This window comes from Epinephelus fuscoguttatus, linkage group LG3, assembly GCF_011397635.1.
Source record: "Epinephelus fuscoguttatus linkage group LG3, E.fuscoguttatus.final_Chr_v1".
NCBI lineage: Eukaryota > Metazoa > Chordata > Actinopteri > Perciformes > Serranidae > Epinephelus > Epinephelus fuscoguttatus.
The window spans coordinates 892,501-909,009 of NC_064754.1; the positions used below are offsets into that span (position 1 = coordinate 892,501).

A 16,509-nucleotide genomic window follows, 5' to 3' on the forward strand; every position below is an offset into this window, starting at 1 on the left:
TACTTACTTACTTTAAGGATTTGGACATTTTAAGAAACTGATTTTCTGAGTTAGATGTTCAGATTGATTTCCTCAGCAGTGTGTTTATCAGCTTAAACAAACATGATGACAAACTGGATGAAGGCCAGTCACATGGTGTCTTTCCAAAGCCAACAGCGGCATATCATTAGCTAACGACATCATCTTTTGGGGTTAAATTAAAAACAAGACGAGGTCAAATTCGGTTTGTGGCTGGGCCATATGGGGTAGAGGGCTTTTAATTTCAAACAGGAAGCAGTGACATATATTTTCTTTACACATCCATGAGACCTTCAGTCTCAGACTTACATGACTGTCTCGTGTTGTTGCTCTCCAGCCACTGATCTGCCGCCATCAGAGCCAAGCTCCGCCCATGACAAGTCAGGGCAGGTCGGTAGAGGACACCGAAAAACAACAAGTGTTGATCAGAGAGCTTCACAAAGAAACAGTCATAAACAGGAGAATGTAAATAATAATGTACGGTGTCATGTCAACATCATGACACAGACGGAGCATAGCAGACAACAAACTGAAACTCAGAGTATACATGTGTTCAGCAGTGTGGTCAGGCATGTCGTCATAACGATCATTAAAAGGCTAAAGAAAGAGACAGATGTTAATGTGTTAGTAGAAGACGAAGATCTAAAGTTTCCACCGAGCATTGTTTTTGTTTCTACTGTGAAAAGTTGTGGATGAACCGTCCCTATGTTTGGTCCCCCCTCTGTTGGGGTAACAGTAAACAGTGTGACGTTTGTTGGTGGGCGGGGCTTAGCTGGAGGCAAAACAATTAGCTAGCGCTACCTAACAAGTTGTGTTGTCTTGTTTTAGACGATGGAGGAAGATGATGTGAGTGGTGCGTTCAGAAACACTCACTGTGAGTGTGGGAGCGCACTCTGACACAAACTGGAGCGTTGATAAATTGGGAGCGCTGTCTGAATGTAGCGTTGGGTTATCCAGAGCAGCGCACTCTCAGAGTGGCAGAGCGCACTCTGGACACTCTGTCTGTGGAGACGGAGCAGCAGAGCGCCGAGCGGAGTGAATGTGTGATTAACTTAACCGTTGGTTCATTCATGTAGAAATATAACGCTGCGTTTCTTCCACCAACAGGGCTCTCATTTTAGTGTAGAGCGTCAGACTGAATTTACCAACGCACCATGTCAGGTCACTCACTCTCCGGGACCGCCAGTGTTACTGGAATAAGTAAACACTGACCAACGGGACCAGACTGGCCGACCCGTATGCTCTCACTCAGTGGATGGATGATGTCACAGGAAGCCAATCTTACAAAGGAGGACCACACTTGTTTGTTTTGCTATGGAAGCTAACGTTAGCTAATGTGAGTTAAGCTTCGAATTTTTTTTGTCACAATCGAATCCCGTGCCATTGAACGAAGCTTCGAATATTTTGGGTCAGCCCTAGTTCCTAGAAATGAGAGCAGCTCCATCCAAAGTGGGATGAATGCCATCTCTCCTAATAAGACCAGGTTTTCCCCAGAAAGTTTGCCAATTATTAACAAAACCCACATTGTTTGCTGGACACCACCTGGACAGCCAGCGGTTAAATGATGACATGCGGCTAAACATGTCATCAGTGGTCAGATTTGGGAGGGGTCCAGAGAAAACTACGGAGTCCGACATCGTTTTTGCGTATTCACACACCGAGGCAATATTAATTTTAGTGACCTCCGATTGGCATAACCGGGTGTCATTGCCGCCAACGTGAATAACAGTCTTACCGAATCTACGTTTAGCTTTAGCCAGCAGCTTTAAATTTGATTCAGTGTCGCCCGCTCTGGCCCCAGGAATACATTTGACTATGGCCGCTGGTGTTGCTAACTTCACGTTCCTCAGAATAGAGCTGCCAATAACCAGAGTTTTATCCTCAGCGGGTGTGTCGCTGAGTGGGGAAAAGTGGTTGGAAACGTGAACAGGCTGGTGGTGAGCCGTGGGCTTCGGCTTGGAGCTACGCTTTTCCCGGACAGTTACCCAGCCTCCTGGCTGCACGGGCATTACCAGAGGACCGCTAGCAGAGGCTATGCTATGTGGCTCCGCACCGGCTACAGGGGACTGGCTAACTACCGCAGCTACTGAATGGTTTTCCATGGTGCGGAGCTGCGCTTCTAATTCACTAAGCCTCGCCTCCAACGCAGCAAATAAGCTACACTTGTTACAATTACCACTGTCGCTAAAGGAGGCAGAGGCATAACTGAACATTTGACACACCGAGCAAGAGAGAGCAGAGGGAGAAGCCATGGCTAAGCTAATGTAGCTAACAAGGCTAGTAACGTGCAACCAACAGCTAAGAGATTAGCAGGGAAGTCGTAAAAGAAGGAGAGCTATAAGTGCTTAAACAGAACCAGTGTGGGTTAAGACTTGGAGTAGACGTTAAAGCAACTGAAGTGAGAACACAGAAAGCAGGCTAGTAGAATTCACCTGAGCAGCACAGAGACGCTGTCACAGAAACACTGGAAATGACACAACTCGCTTACCGCAATACGTCAGCACGTCAGCACGTTGTCTTTCAGGGAAAGATTGTTGCTTCATCGCTGCTTATGTTGATGTCCTTTTAAAATGTGAAATCTTGCCTCGATTGGAACTTGTTTAAGGAGTTGATAGATTTCTACCGTTTTTTCCCCCGTTAAAGGTTTTTTGGGGAGTTTTTCCTGATCAGCTGTGAGGGTCATAAGGACAGAGGGATGTCGTATGCTGTAAAGCCCTGTGAGGCAAATTGTGATTTGTGATATTGGGCTTTATAAATAAAATTGATTGATTGATTGATTGATTCTGCACCTGCCACCATACTTTGTTTTCTGTCTGTTGTCAGCAGCCCTGTTGTTTTTGAGATGGACTCTTCCCTACATTTCAAAATCCACATCAACAGAGTTACGCAGAGGGAAACAGGGTAACAGTGTGTTCTCAAATGTCAAACAAATCAGACAGATGCAGCGTATTGAGAATGCTGCTGACCGAGTGTAACCAGGAACCAAGATCACATACCCAGATTTGGTCAGAGTCATGTCAGGTCATCGGCACTACAACATAACCCCAGTTCTCAGATCTTTGCAGAGGCTTTGTATGAATAAAACACGCCTGATGTCTGACATGCTGCTCTCTAAAGATCTTAAATGATCTGGGACAGGCTGGTTCACCGTCCCCAGAGTCAGAATCAAACACGCAGGAGCAGCTTTCAGTTTCTTTGCACCGCAAGGTACTGGAATACACCTCCAGAACACCTAAGATCTGCCCCAACCCTTTGTTCGGGGTGTTCGGGGTGTTCGGGGTGTTCAGGGTGTTCGGGGTGTTCGGGGTGCTCGGGGTGCTCGGGGTGTTTGGGGTGTTCGGGGTGTTCGGGGTGCTCGGGGTGTTTGGGGTGTACAAAAGCACAACAAAAACATGAGAATTGTAAAAACAAATATGACTATGTGTGACTTTTCTGCAGGAGCTTTATCTATGCCCTCCTGACCAGAGGACGCCCCATCCCGCTGAACATCGTCATCTTTGCCACCATCTTCTGCTCCCTCAATGGCTTCCTGCAGGGACACCACCTGCTGCACTGCGTCCAGTTTGAAGACAGCTGGCTGACCGAGGCTCGTCTGGCTGCAGGTGAGTCACAATACCAGGTTTATGACCTGATCACCAGTCTGAGTTATTTATGTTTTGTCTCTTAGCTCTAAAATACTGCAAAACCCGTCATTGTTCAGGTTGATGAGACGATGATGAGGACACTGCACAACAGGAAGCATTACTGTCTGATATACACTGCTTAAAAAGGGAACACTTCATGGTCACAGTATAACAGGAAGGCAGTTAAACTTCAGGGATATAAATCAAGTGATTGTGAATCAGTTTCAGCTGCTTTGGGTCAAATCAAAGAGACAACAGGAAAAGGTTTTACATGTGGTGTCCACAGACAGTTGCTCTCTCCTTGTCCTTCCTGACTGATCCTTCTCTAGTTTGGTCTTCTGCTAGAGTCCTTGTCACTACTGGTAGCATGAGGCGGCACCTGCAGCCCAGTCAGGTTGATACCAGACACCAGGAGACCGGCCGTTACACCAGGAGAGCTGCACAGGGCCGTAGAAGGGCATCAACCCAGCAGCAGGACCGCTATCTGCTCCTTTGTGTGAGGAGGAACAGGAGGAGCACTGCCAGAGCCCTTTTTTGAAAGGAGATGAGACCAAAATGTCGTTTGAAACAGAAGCTTTGCTAAAAAGAGGAGACAAAATATTACAGTGTTTTTTGAATCAGTGCAGCAGTCGTGTTGGTTGTGCTGCTCGCGCCTCGTCAGCTCTTCACCAGCAGGACACAGTGAGTGCAGTCAGTAACTTCATTAACGTTAACAATGACAGCAACAGTTTGGGAGAAAGAGACGAGGTGATGTTACTGATCATCAGACCACCTGACCAGCCTGTTTTCCATCATCATCTCTCTCTCTCTCTCTCTCTCTGTCTCTCTCTCTCTGTCTCTCTCTCTCTCTCTCTGTCTCATTGTGTCATGTGGATTACTGTTAATTTATCATGCTGATCTGTTCTGTACGACATCTATTGCACGTCTGTCCGTCCTGGAAGAGGGATCCCTCCTCAGTTGCTCTTCCTGAGGTTTCTACCGTTGTTTCCCCGTTAAAGGGTTTTTTGGGGAGTTTTTCCTGATCCGCTGTGAGGGTCATAAGGACAGAGGGATGTCGTATGCTGTAAAGCCCTGTGAGGCAAATTGTGATTTGTGATATTGGGCTTTATAAATAAAATTGATTGGTTGAGATGATGAGAAGGTCAAATCTTTAGTCAAATAAAGTTTGACTAAATCGACAGTTACCAGTTTGACTCGAATACATTAACTGAAATGTTTAATATGATCTGAAGATTAAAAAGACCAATGTCTCAAAGTAAAATATTTTCTTTGACTCAGTTAATTAAAACAAATAATCAGGATAAAAACCAACAAACAGATTTGATGAAACAAAGACATTGCTGACAAAATGAACCCTAATGAGCCTCAGCAGTCGCTGCCACTCAAGTGGCTGAAGTTTAAGATGAGACGGCAGAATTTGAAGCCCTGTGATTGGATGTTTGTTGGTGAAATGTACCCTGGGAGCTGCAGTCTTTAAAGGTTAACACAGCTTCAGCTTCATGTCCAGCAGACAGTCTGACTGTAGACTGGGAGATGACCAGAGAAAGGTCTGGCTACAGACCTCCAGCCTCAGACCCCACCTCCATCGCTCCTTTCCCCCTAAAAGCCTATTGGGTGCTTTAAGTAAAGCGGTACAGACAGAGGTATCAGCCAATCGTGTTGCTGTATTGATGGGACCGCTTGGCGGCACACTGCTGTAAACTAAGTTGGCGTTGTGACAGCCTGCGAGTGAAAACGTTGATTTAAACCTTATTTTGTGACAAAGTCATCAAACTTTTTAAAGCGGTTTTCTGATCAAAGTTCACCAGTGACACAAAGTTAAACAGCAGCGAATCACTTTCACGTTGCCGTTAGCTATCAGTTCATAAACGTAGATAAGAGTGAGATTACAGATAGGCAGCGTGTAACATTATTATCGGCAGTGGTTATTTGTTGAGGAGCTGTTGATGACGGCACGCTACGACAGCTCAGCAGGAATCAGCGAGCAGCTAGTAGCAAGAGGGAAACACAAACCTGACAGACACTGTAAAGATGAGCAACTGGGGAGACAAGGAATTGCGCGCCCTCCTTGTCCTCGCAAACGAAGAGGCCATTAACCGTCAGATGACGGGGACGGTGAAGGACGGGCCGACTTACGAGAGAATCACCGAAGGACTGACCAGCCGCGGCTTCCCTCGGAGTACGTCAATCTTGTCCCTCTCGTCTCTCTTGTCCCTTTCATTCTCCGTCCCTCTCGTCCTCCGTCTCGCTCGTCCCTCTCGTCCTCTCGTCCTCCGTCCCTCTTGTCTCTCTTGTCCCTCTCATTCCCCTCTTCCTCTTGTCTCTCACGTCCCTCTCGTCCCTCTCGTCCTCCATCCCTCTTGTCCTCCGTCCCTCTCATCCTCTCGTCCTCTGTCCCTCTCGTCTCTCACGTCCCTCTCGTCCCTCTTGTCCTCTGTCCCTCTCGTCCTTCTTGTCCTCCGTCCCTCTCGTCCTCTCGTCCTCTGTCCCTCTTGTCCTTTCATCCTCTCGTCCGCCGTCCCTCACGTCCTCTCGTCCCTCTCGTCCTTTCGTCCTCTCGTCCTCCGTCCCTCTTGTCTCTCTTGTCCCTCTCATTCCCCTCTTCCTCTTGTCTCTCACGTCCCTCTCGTCCCTCTCGTCCTCCGTCCCTCTTGTCCTCCGTCCCTCTCATCCTCTCGTCCTCTGTCCCTCTCGTCTCTCACGTCCCTCTCGTCCTCTCGTCCCTCTTGTCCTCCGTCCCTCTCGTCCTTCTTGTCCTCCGTCCCTCACGTCCTCTCGTCCCTCTTGTCCTTTCATCCTCTCGTCCTCCGTCCCTCACGTCCTCTCGTCCCTCTCGTCCTCTCGTCCGCCGTCCCTCACGTCCTCTCGTCCCTCTCGTCCTCCATCCCTCTTGTCCTCTCGTCCTCTTGTCTCTCTTGTCCCTCTCGTCCCTCTTGTCCACAGCAGTGTGAGGACATCTTCAGCTCTGAGCTGAACGGTGCGGCCCTCGGCTTTCTGCTGCGGAGGAATTCAACAGTTGCCGTCACATGTCAGTGACATGTTAACCCTTTCAGTCCCAGAACAAAAACAAACATATGTCCATGAATCTGTCTCTGGTTAGTGTCCCATGTTTTCCAGCAGAATGACCTGACATGAATAAGTGTCATTAGGGTTTACAGTTCATGTTCAAGCCTCACGTGCACGTGGACGGTGACTTCAGAGCTGCTGGTTGAACTTCACAGACGTCATGTTTTTGTTTGTCTCCATCTCTCATGTCCTGGATGAACGTCCTGACCACAGACTGGTTGGACAGTCGGTGTTTACAGAGTCTCTCTGTGGCACCACATGTGTGAACGTGTCAGACCTGCAGAGTGACGTCCCCCCAACTTGTCAGAACAAACATCTCATAACAACAATAAGAAAACATTTAACCCAATGGTTGTTCTGTTCTGAATGATGTCATGTTGTTGTGAATCATCACTTCCTGTCAGATCTACCGACAGAATCGTTCTTCCTGTTTGTTTATGATGAAGGTCTCCTGTTGTTTGTGGTCGGTATGATCATCAACATCCACAGCGACCACATCCTGCGCGGCCTGAGACGACCCGGGGAGACCGTCTACAGGATCCCGCACGGTACCACACATCCACACCGAGCTCTTTGGGTTCATGAGCTTTAGCAGCTTCCTGTTAACACCTTAACCTCTCTCTCAGGGGGAATGTTTGAGTTTGTGTCCGGCGCAAACTTCTTCGGGGAGATCGTGGAGTGGTGTGGGTATGCTGTGGCCACCTGGTCTTTACCCACCTTCGCCTTCGCCTTCTTCACTGTGTGCTCCATCGGGCCCAGAGCCTACCACCATCACAGGTACCTTGTGTCCTGGGGTTTATTTACAGCACCACAGGAAGCTGTATACTGTGGTTTATCAATGAAGTTCTGACTGAAGCTTCACTGACAGTGACACTGAATTTAAACGATATCTGATATTTATTTATTTTTTGTATTGTATATTTATATCAGCTTTAATGGTCAGACGTGGCTGAGCAGCAGTAGTAGCAGCAGTAGTAATAATAAATAATAATAATACATTTTATTTATACAGCGCTTTTACAGCTCTCAAAGACGCTTTACATTTAAAACCAAAGAAAAGAAGTACATACATGTAAGTGCAAAGAGATCAACAGAAGACACGGACAACATAAAACAACAAAGAGCAAAAGCATAGTGCAAAACAAAGAAAAGGAGGGCACATGAGGAACCGAGAACGAAAAGCTAATGTTAAAGGTTAAAAGCGGATTTGAAAAGGTGGGTTTTGAGGAGTGATTTGAAGGTGGATGGATTTGGACAGTCACGGATGTGTATAGGGAGGGTGTTCCAGAGGGAGTTGGCGGCTATGGAGAAGACTTTGCCACCCCAGGTTTGGTGCTTGGTCCTGTGTGGAGGTGAGAGGAGGTTTTTGTCGGATGATCGAAGGTTGCGGGAGGGAGTGTGGTGGTGGAGCATGTCCGTGAGGTAGGAGGGGGCCTGGCTGTGGAGGGCTTTGTGGGTGAGCAGGAGGATCTTGAAATTGATTCTGTATGGGACAGGGAGCCAGTGTAGGTTTTGCAGGACAGGGGTTATATGTTCACGGGAGCTGGTGTGGGTGAGGAGGCGGGCAGCAGAGTTTTGGATGCACTGAAGTTTGTTGAGGACTTTGGATGATGAGCTGTAGAGGATGCTGTTGCAGTAGTCCAGTCTTGAGGTGATGAAAGCATGGATGAGAGTTTCAGCGGCAGAGAAGGAGAGTAATGGACGGAGACGGGCAACATTTCTAAGGTGAAAGAAGGCAGTTTGGGCGAGGCGGCTGATGTGATGTTCAAATAAGAGGTTATTGTCGAAGATGATACCAAGGTTGCGGATGAATGGGGAGGGAGAGAGGGTGGTGTTGTCGATGCTAAGGGTGAAGTTTTGTGTTGATGTAGAGAAGGATTTCAGAAGGATTCAGATTTGTCACAGTTGAGTTTGAGGAAGTTGGCTTGCAGCCATGATTGGAGTTCAGTCAGACAGTTGGTGAGGGTAGAGCGGGTGGCCGGGGTGATGGATTTTGTGGAGATGTAGATTTGGATGTCGTCAGCGTAGCAGCGGAAATGGAGACCATGACGACGGATGATGGAACCAAGGGGGAGTAGGTAGATGACGAAGAGGAGAGAACCAAGCACCGAGCCCTGAGGGTGGAGCTCTTCATCTTGGAGATGATGGGGAGGAGTTCCAGGGGGGAGACAGGGGTGAAGTGTGACAGTGGTTGAGTGGTGGTGGAGGTGGTGAGCGCCGGAGAGACTGAGATGTGGGGGGGGGGTTGCTGAGTTGAGTGTAGATGGTTTCGATCTTTGATTGAAAAAATGCCAGGAAGGAGTTGCATTTGTCAGTTGTGATGGAGGAGAGGGTGTTGTCGCAGGGTTTGAGGAGTTTATTGACAGTGGAAAAGAGAGTCTTTGGGTTATTGGAGCCAGAGTGAATGAGTTTTGAGTAGTAGTTGGACCGGGCGGCAGTGTTTGTAGTTTGAAAGGTGGTCTGTATAGGCGTGGACATGGACTGTGAGACTGGTTTTCTTGTAAAGTCTTTCAAACTGGCGCTTACGGGTTTTCATGTGATGGAGTTCAGGAGTGTACCAGGGAGATGAGTGAGTAAATGAGACAGTTTTGGTTTTTAAGGGAGCCAGTTTGTCGAGGCAGAGGGACAGTGTGTTGTTGTAGAGGGTGACCAGGTCAGAGGGGTTTGGGGTCAGCGGGGTGATGAATGTGGCCGCGACAGTGGGCGGGGAAGTTGACATGCTGGGTGAAGTGAAGGCAGTGGAGCAGTTCCAGGAGGTCTATTGTACTTTTGCAGTTTGGATCATCGATGTGGATATTGAAGTCCCCAAGCAGGAGAATTGAGGGGGATACGGCGGATAGCTGGGTGAGGAATTCGGCGAGGTCTGAGAGGAAGGAGTTGTTTGGTTCGGGAGGGCGGTAGATGATGGCGATGACCAGGGAAGTGGGACCAGACAGTTTGAGGGTGACTTGTTCGAAGGACTGAGCAGAAGGTATGGAGATTGTGGATATTTTAAAGCGTTTCTTGTAGATGGTAGCAGCGCCATCTGTCGGTGTAGGTGTAGTCAGTGGGTGTGGTCTGGTTTAGGGAGAAGTAATCCAGGGCTTTGTGCCAGGTTTCAGTGAGGCAGAGGAAGTCCAGTTTATTATCAGTGATGAATTCATGTAGGATGGCACTTTTGTTGGTCAGTGAGCGGATGTTGAGTAGAGCCAGTTTCAGGTGTTGTAGGGTTTGAGTAGTACAGAAGATGGGGGATAAGTTTTTGTTATTCACAGTCTTAGTGCGGTAAAGGCGGGGTGGTCTGTGCTTTATGATGGACTGTATGGGGAATGTCTCAGGTGGGAGGGTTAATGTTTGATATGGTCGGACGGGGGCGCTGGTGAGCAAGGCTGTGCTCTGTGCTGCAGTTGGAACAGCGTGAGGAAGTGTGTCAGTGGAGGGGGCGTGTGATGTGAATAGTCATGCATGTGGCGCGTGATGTACGGCATGCTGAATATTGGCTGCCAGCGTGCGGCTTCCCAGGGAGGTAGGGTGAACGCCATCGTGTTTGAAGAAAGAGGGACGGTTCCAGAAAAGATTAAAATTGTCCACGAAGTTGAAGCCTCGAGCGTAGCAGGCAGGCCTGAGCCAGGCATTCATCAGGAGCAGCCTGGAGAAGCGAGCGTCCCCACGACCAAGTGTGGGAATGGGACCGGAGATAAAAATGTAGTAGTAGCAGCAGTAGCAGCAGTAGTAGTAGTAGCAGTAGTAGTAGCAGCAGCAGCAGGAGTAGTAGCAGCAGCAGTAGCAGCAGTAGTAGTAGCAGCAGCAGCAGGAGTAGTAGCAGCAGCAGTAGCAGCAGTAGCAGTAGTCGTAACAGTAGCAGCAGCAGCAGCAGCAGCAGTAGTAGTAGCAGCAGCGCTGCCGCAGCAGCAGCAGCAGCAGCGTTGCTGCAGCAGCAGCAGCAGCGCGTTGCTGCCAGCAGCGTTGCCGCAGCAGCAGCAGCAGCTGTTGCAGCAGCAGCAGCAGCAGCGCTGCCAGCAGCAGCAGCGTTGCTGCCGCCGCTGCTGCTGCTGCAGCAGCAGCTTGCCAGCCGGCAGCAGCTGTTGCCGCCGCCGCTGCAGCAGCTGCCGCCGCAGCAGCGCCGCCAGCAGCAGCAGCAGCAGCGTTGTTAGCAGCTGCAGCGTTGCGCGCCGCAGCTGGCTGCCGCCGCCGCAGCAGCAGCAGCAGCTGCCGGCCGCCGCCGTTGCTTCGCCGCTGCAGCAGCAGCTGCTGCCGCCGCTGTTGCAGCTGCCGGCTGCTGCGCCGCCGCTGCAGCCAGCTGCCGCCGCCGCCGCAGCAGCTGCTGCCGCCGCAGCAGCAGCAGTTGCGCCGCCGCTGCTGTTGCTGCCGCAGCAGCAGCAGCGCTGGCCGCCGCAGCAGCCGCCAGCAGCAGCTGTTGCGCCGCTGCTGCAGCAGCGCCGCCGCAGCAGCGCACAGCAGCGCCGCCGCGTTGCCGCCGCCGCCGCCGCTGCTGCCGCTGCTGTTGCTGTTGTTGCCATGGCAGCCGCCGCCAGCGCTGCCAGCTGCCGCCGCCGCTGCTGCTGCTGCAGCCGCTGTTGCCGCTGCTGCCGCCGCCGCAGCGCTGCCGCCGCCGCCGCTGCAGCAGTTGCCGCCGCCGCTGCTGCAGCAGCTGCCGCTGGCGCTGGGCTGCCGCGCTGTTGCCGCGCCGCCTGCGCGTTGCCGCTGCTGCTGCCGCTGCGCGCCGCCGTTGTTGCGTTGCTGCGTCGCCGAGCGCCGCCGCCGCTGCGCCGCCGCGCCAGCAGCGCCGCGCCGCTGTTGCCGCCGTCAGCCGCTGCGTTGCTGTTGCCGCCGCCGCAGCCGCCGCCGCTGCTGTTGCTGCGTTGCAGCAGCGTTGCCAGCGTTGCTGCAGCAGCCGCTGCTGTTGCCGCCTGCCGCTGTTGCTGCCACGCTGGCGCCTGCCGTTGCTGCCGCAGCAAGCGCCGCAGCTGCTGTTGCCGCCGTTGCTGCGCTGCCGTTGCCGCGCCGCCGCTGTTGCTGCGCCGCCGCTGCCAGCAGCGCTGCAGCAGCCGCTGCCGCCGTTGCCGCCGCCGCTGCTGCGCTGCCTGTTGCCGCTGCTGCTGCTGCCGCGTTGCCTGCTGCCGCTGCCGCCGCCGCCGCGCGCTGCTGCCGCTGCTGCTGCCGCTGCTGCTGCTGCTGCCGCTGCTGTTGCGCCGCCGCGTTGCTGCTGCCGCCGCCGCAGCAGCCGCCGCGTTGCAGCAGCCGCTGCGCGCTGCCGCCGCCGCCGCTGTTGCCGCAGCAGCGCCGCGCTGCTGCCGCCGCTGCCGTTGCGCAGCAGCTGCGTTGCTGTTGTTGCCGCCAGCGCTGCTGCCGCCGCTGCCGCCGCCAGCAGCAGCCGCCAGCAGCGGCCGCCGCAGCCGCTGCTGTTGCTGCCGCCGCTGTTGCCTGCCGCGGTTGCCGTTGCGCGTTGCCTGCCGTTGCCGCCGCTGCTGGCTGCCAGCTAAGCTGCGCTGCTGCTGTTGCCGCCGCTGTTGCCGCAGCGCCGCTGTTGCCGCCGCCAGCCGCTGTTGCTGCCGCCGCAGCCAGCCGCTGGCTGCCGCTGCTGTTGCTGCAGCTTGCCGCCGCTGCGCCGTTGCTGCTGCTGCCGCCGCAGCGCCGCGCTGCTGGTGCTGCTGCGCCGCCGCCGTTGCGCGCAGCCGCTGCTGCGTTGCTGCGCCGCCGCTGCGCTGTTGCTGCCGCCGCCGCCGCGTTGCCGCCGCTGTTGCAGCCGCCGCCGCTGCTGCCGCCAGCAGCTGCCGCTGCCGCCGCCGCCGCTGCTGTTGCTGCGCCGCGCAGCCTGCCGCCGCCGCCAGCAGCGCCGCAGCCGCCGCGTTGCTGCCGCTGCGCCAGCAGCTGCCTGCCAGCGTTGCTGCCGCAGCGCCGCTGCTGCTGCCGCTGCGTTGCCGCCGTTGTTGCGCCGCTGCGCCGCCGCGTTGCCGTTGCTGCGTTGCCGCCGCCGCCGCTGTTGCTGGTTGTTGCTGCCTGCCGCCGCCGCTGCCGCCGCCGTTGCCAGCAGCCAGCGTTGCCGCCGCGCCTGGCCGCCGGCTGCCGCAGCAGCCGCTGCTGCGCTGCCGCTGCTGTTGCTGCCGCCGCCGCCGCTGCCGCTGCCAGCCAGCAGCTGCCGCCGCCGCGCTGCCGCCGCCGCGCAGCTGTTGCCGCCGCCGCCGCTGTTGCCGCCGTTGCTGCCAGCGCTGCTGTTGGCCGCCGCTGTTGCCGCCGCTGCCGCCGCCGCTGCGCTGCCGCTGTTGCCGCCGCCGCTGCCGCCGCCGTTGCCGCGCTACGCCGCCGCTGTTGCTGTTGCCGCCGCTGTTGCTGCCGCCGCCGCTGCTGCTGCCGCCGCTGCTGCCTGCCAGCAGCGCCGTTGCCTGCTGCTGCTGCCGCCGCGTTGCCGCAGCGCTGTTGCTGCGCCGTTGCCGCCGCGCGTTGCCGCCGCTGCTGTTGCCGCTGCTGCGCGCCGCTGCTGTTGCCGCCGCTGCGCGCAGCAGCGCGCTGTTGCGCCGCTGCCGTTGCTGCTGCTGCCGTTGCCGCCGCCGCGCCGCCCAGCTGTTGGCCGCTGCGTTGCCGCCGTTGCCGCCGCCGGCTGCAGCTGCTGCCGTTGCCGCCGCTGTTGCGCCGCTGTTGCAGCAGCTGCCGCCGCTACGCGCGTTAGCCGCCGCCGCTGCCGTTGCCGCTGCCAGCCGCTGCCGCCAGCAGCCGCCGCAGTTGCCGCCGCTGCTGTTGCGCTGCCGCCGCGTTGCTGCCCGCCGCCGTTGCCGCTGCCGTTGCGCAGCGCCGCCGCCGCATGCCGCAAGCTGCTGCTGCTGTTGCCGCGCGCCGCCGCTGCCGTTGCCGCGGTGGTGGTGGCGGCGGTGGTGGTGGCGGCGGTGGCGGCGGTGGTGGCGGCGGTGGCGGCGGTGGTGGCGGTGGCGGCGGTGGTATGGTGGCGGCGGTGGTGGTGGCGGTGGCGGTGGCGGCGGTGGTGGCGGCGGTGGTGGTGGCGGCGGTGGTGGCGGCGGTGGCGGCGGTGGTGGCGGCGGTGGCGGCGGTGGTGGCGGTGGCGGCGGTGGTGGCGGCGGTGGTGGTGGCGGCGGTGGTGGTGGCAGCAGCGGTGGCGGCGGTGGTGGTGGTGGTGGTGGCGGTGGCGGTGGTGGTGGTGGCGGCGGCGGTGGTGGTGGTGGCGGCGGTGGCGGCGGTGGTGGTATGGCGGCGGTGGTGGTGGCAGGCGGCGGTGGTGGTGGTGGCGGCGGTGGCGGCGGTGGTGGTGGTGGTGGTGGCGGTGGCAGCGGTGGCGGTGGCGGCGGCGGTGGTGGTGGTGGCGGCGGTGGCGGCGGTGGTAGTGGTGGTGGCGGCGGTGGTGGCGGCGGTGGTGGCGGCGGCGGTGGTAGCGGCCGGTGGTGGCGGTGGCGGCGGTGGTGGTGGCAGCGGCGGTGGTGGTGGTGGCAGCGGTGGCGGCGGTGGTGGCGGCGGCGGTGGTGGTGGTGGTGGTGGCGGTGGCGGCGGCGGTGGTGGCGGTGGTGGTGGCGGTGGTGGCGGCGGTGGTGGTGGCGGTGGTGGCGGCGGTGGTGGCAGCGGCGGTGGTGGTAGTGGTGGTGGTGGTGGCGGCGGTGGTGGCGGTGGCGGTGGTGGCGGCGGTGGTGGCGGCGGTGGTGGCGGTGGTGGCGGCGGTGGTGGCGGCGGTGGTGGCGGTGGTGGTGGTGGTGGTGGCGGCGGTGGTGGCGGTGGTAGCGGTGGTGGTGGCGGCGGTGGTGGCGGCGGTGGTGGTGGTGGTGGTGGTGGCGGCGGTGGTGGCGGTGGCGGCGGTGGTTTGGCGGCGGTGGTGGCGGTGGTGGCGGTGGTGGTGGCGGCGGTGGTGGCGGTGGTGGCGGCGGTGGTGGTGGCGGTGGTGGTGGCGGCGGTGGTGGCGGTGGTGGCGGCGGTGGTGGCGGTGGTGGCGGTGGTGGTGGCGGCGGTGGTAGCGGTGGTGGCGGCGGTGGTGGCGGTGGTGGTGGCGGCGGTGGTGGCGGCGGTGGCGGCGGTGGTGGCGGCGGTGGCGGCGGTGGTAGCAGTAGTAGTAGCAGCAGTAGTAGCAGCAGTAGCAGCAGTAGTAGCAGTAGTAGCAGTAGTAGTAGCAGCAGTAGTAGCAGTAGTAGCAGTAGTAGTAGCAGCAGTAGTAGCAGTAGTAGCAGCAGTAGTAGCAGTAGTAGCAGCAGTAGCAGTAGTAGCAGCAGTAGTAGTAGCAGCAGCAGCAGTAAACAGAAAATAATTGAACAAAAACACACTCTGAAATGTGCTGATCAGAATCACGTCAGTGTCACGGTGGTGGAGTTATTATCAGGTTCAGTCAGGTGTCTGAAACATTATTTAAAATATGTGTCACTTTGTTTTAATGATTGTGTGTTGTGTTGTGTAAAGAAAGAAAGTGTGTGAAATATTGTGTGACGTCACTCGTCTTATTTTAGGAGGATGTTTTTGTCACAGTCTGTGTTTGTGTCACAGAGACTACCAGCAGAAGTTAGAGGACTACCCTCGCTCCAGGAAAGCTCTCATTCCTTTCATACTGTGACAATGGAAGAGTGTCACGCCTCATCATCATCATCATCATCATCATCATCATCAGCCCAGCAGCAGTGTTTCACTCTGCAGCTGGGCTGATTGATGCACTGAGTAACAAAGTACATTTACTCAAGTTTTGTTCTTCAACATGATTATGAGCTATTTTTTTCATCTCATGCTGCGTCACGTTCAGCTTTAGTTACAGAATCAGATTATGAATGAATCAATAGTTATTGATGATGTGTCGGTATAGATTAAATGTATAAGTCATTAAAATGAGCTCCACCTTTACCTGCTGTGAGTCGAGACACGACAGGTCAAAACAGACCTAGCGGGCACGCAATCGACTGTCAGCGCTGAAATGTGGTTGAAACCAGGCCTGACTCCTATCTGACTGCTGGGCGTGGAACACTTCCTGTGTTGTAATGATTTAGTACAAAACTGGGACTCAGTTTTGGAGGACAACACAAAACACCAAGGGCAGTTTATCAAATCCAAATCTTTACTGAGGAGGTCAGGGGTCAAACGTGTGACGATAGAAAACTCAGTTCAGGGAAATCACACAAAAGCCAAAGTCCATCAATCCAAGTCAAACAGCAGGGAATCAAACACGAGGACAAGGCTGGACAGCGTGAACACACCGAGGCGACAATGACACTCTGAAACACTGGGCCTTAAATACACGATGGCTGATTACTAACTACCAGTGCTGCGACGTGTCACAGTAATAATATTACTTTTTCCAGTGTAGTGTAACTAATTACTAATGCAAGTTCAGTAATATAACAGTTACCCCAAAAATCAAAGAACTTTTTGTTACTTTTGTTTTCACGTCTCTGCTGACTTGAAATACAATCAGCGCACGTCATAAAGCAGCACGCTAGTTGGAAACGGTTTTTACGCTGGCGGCTGGAAATATTCTCATTACTTGATGACAAGAACTCTGTAGCTGCAGCTAATCGGACTAAAACTCTTTCATCATCATCATCGTGACGTCCCTATGAGGGAATTTTACCCCGTTCACCCTTAAAGTGATGAACACATGAATGCATCAATAATTATAATCCAATACAGTGAATATTATTCTGCATAATAAGCACTTTTACTGGCATATATTTGAATACTTTTGTTCTTCTGCTTTAATAATATTTTATACGCAGGATGTGAAAGAGTATTTCTGCTCTGTGGTATTAGTACTTTCACTGCAGTAACAGATCTGAGTACTTCCTCCACCCCTGCACAAATGTTTTCAGAATATATTTTATTATATGTAATAAAATCTAATTTTCCTTCA

The 16,509-nt window shown here is 54.9% G+C and overlaps 1 protein-coding gene across 1 annotated transcript in view; it reads left to right on the forward strand.

Moving 5' to 3' along the window:
- The window catches only part of srd5a2a (steroid-5-alpha-reductase, alpha polypeptide 2a), a 19,516-nt gene extending 3,007 nt beyond the window's left edge, over nt 1–16,509 (forward strand). Inside the window, exons 2-5 of the mRNA XM_049571173.1 lie at nt 3,457–3,620; nt 7,154–7,255; nt 7,334–7,484; nt 15,159–16,509. Coding sequence (XP_049427130.1) covers nt 3,457–3,620; nt 7,154–7,255; nt 7,334–7,484; nt 15,159–15,225 — 484 coding nt within the window. The 3' untranslated portion in view covers nt 15,226–16,509. The remainder of the gene's footprint in view (nt 1–3,456; nt 3,621–7,153; nt 7,256–7,333; nt 7,485–15,158) is intronic.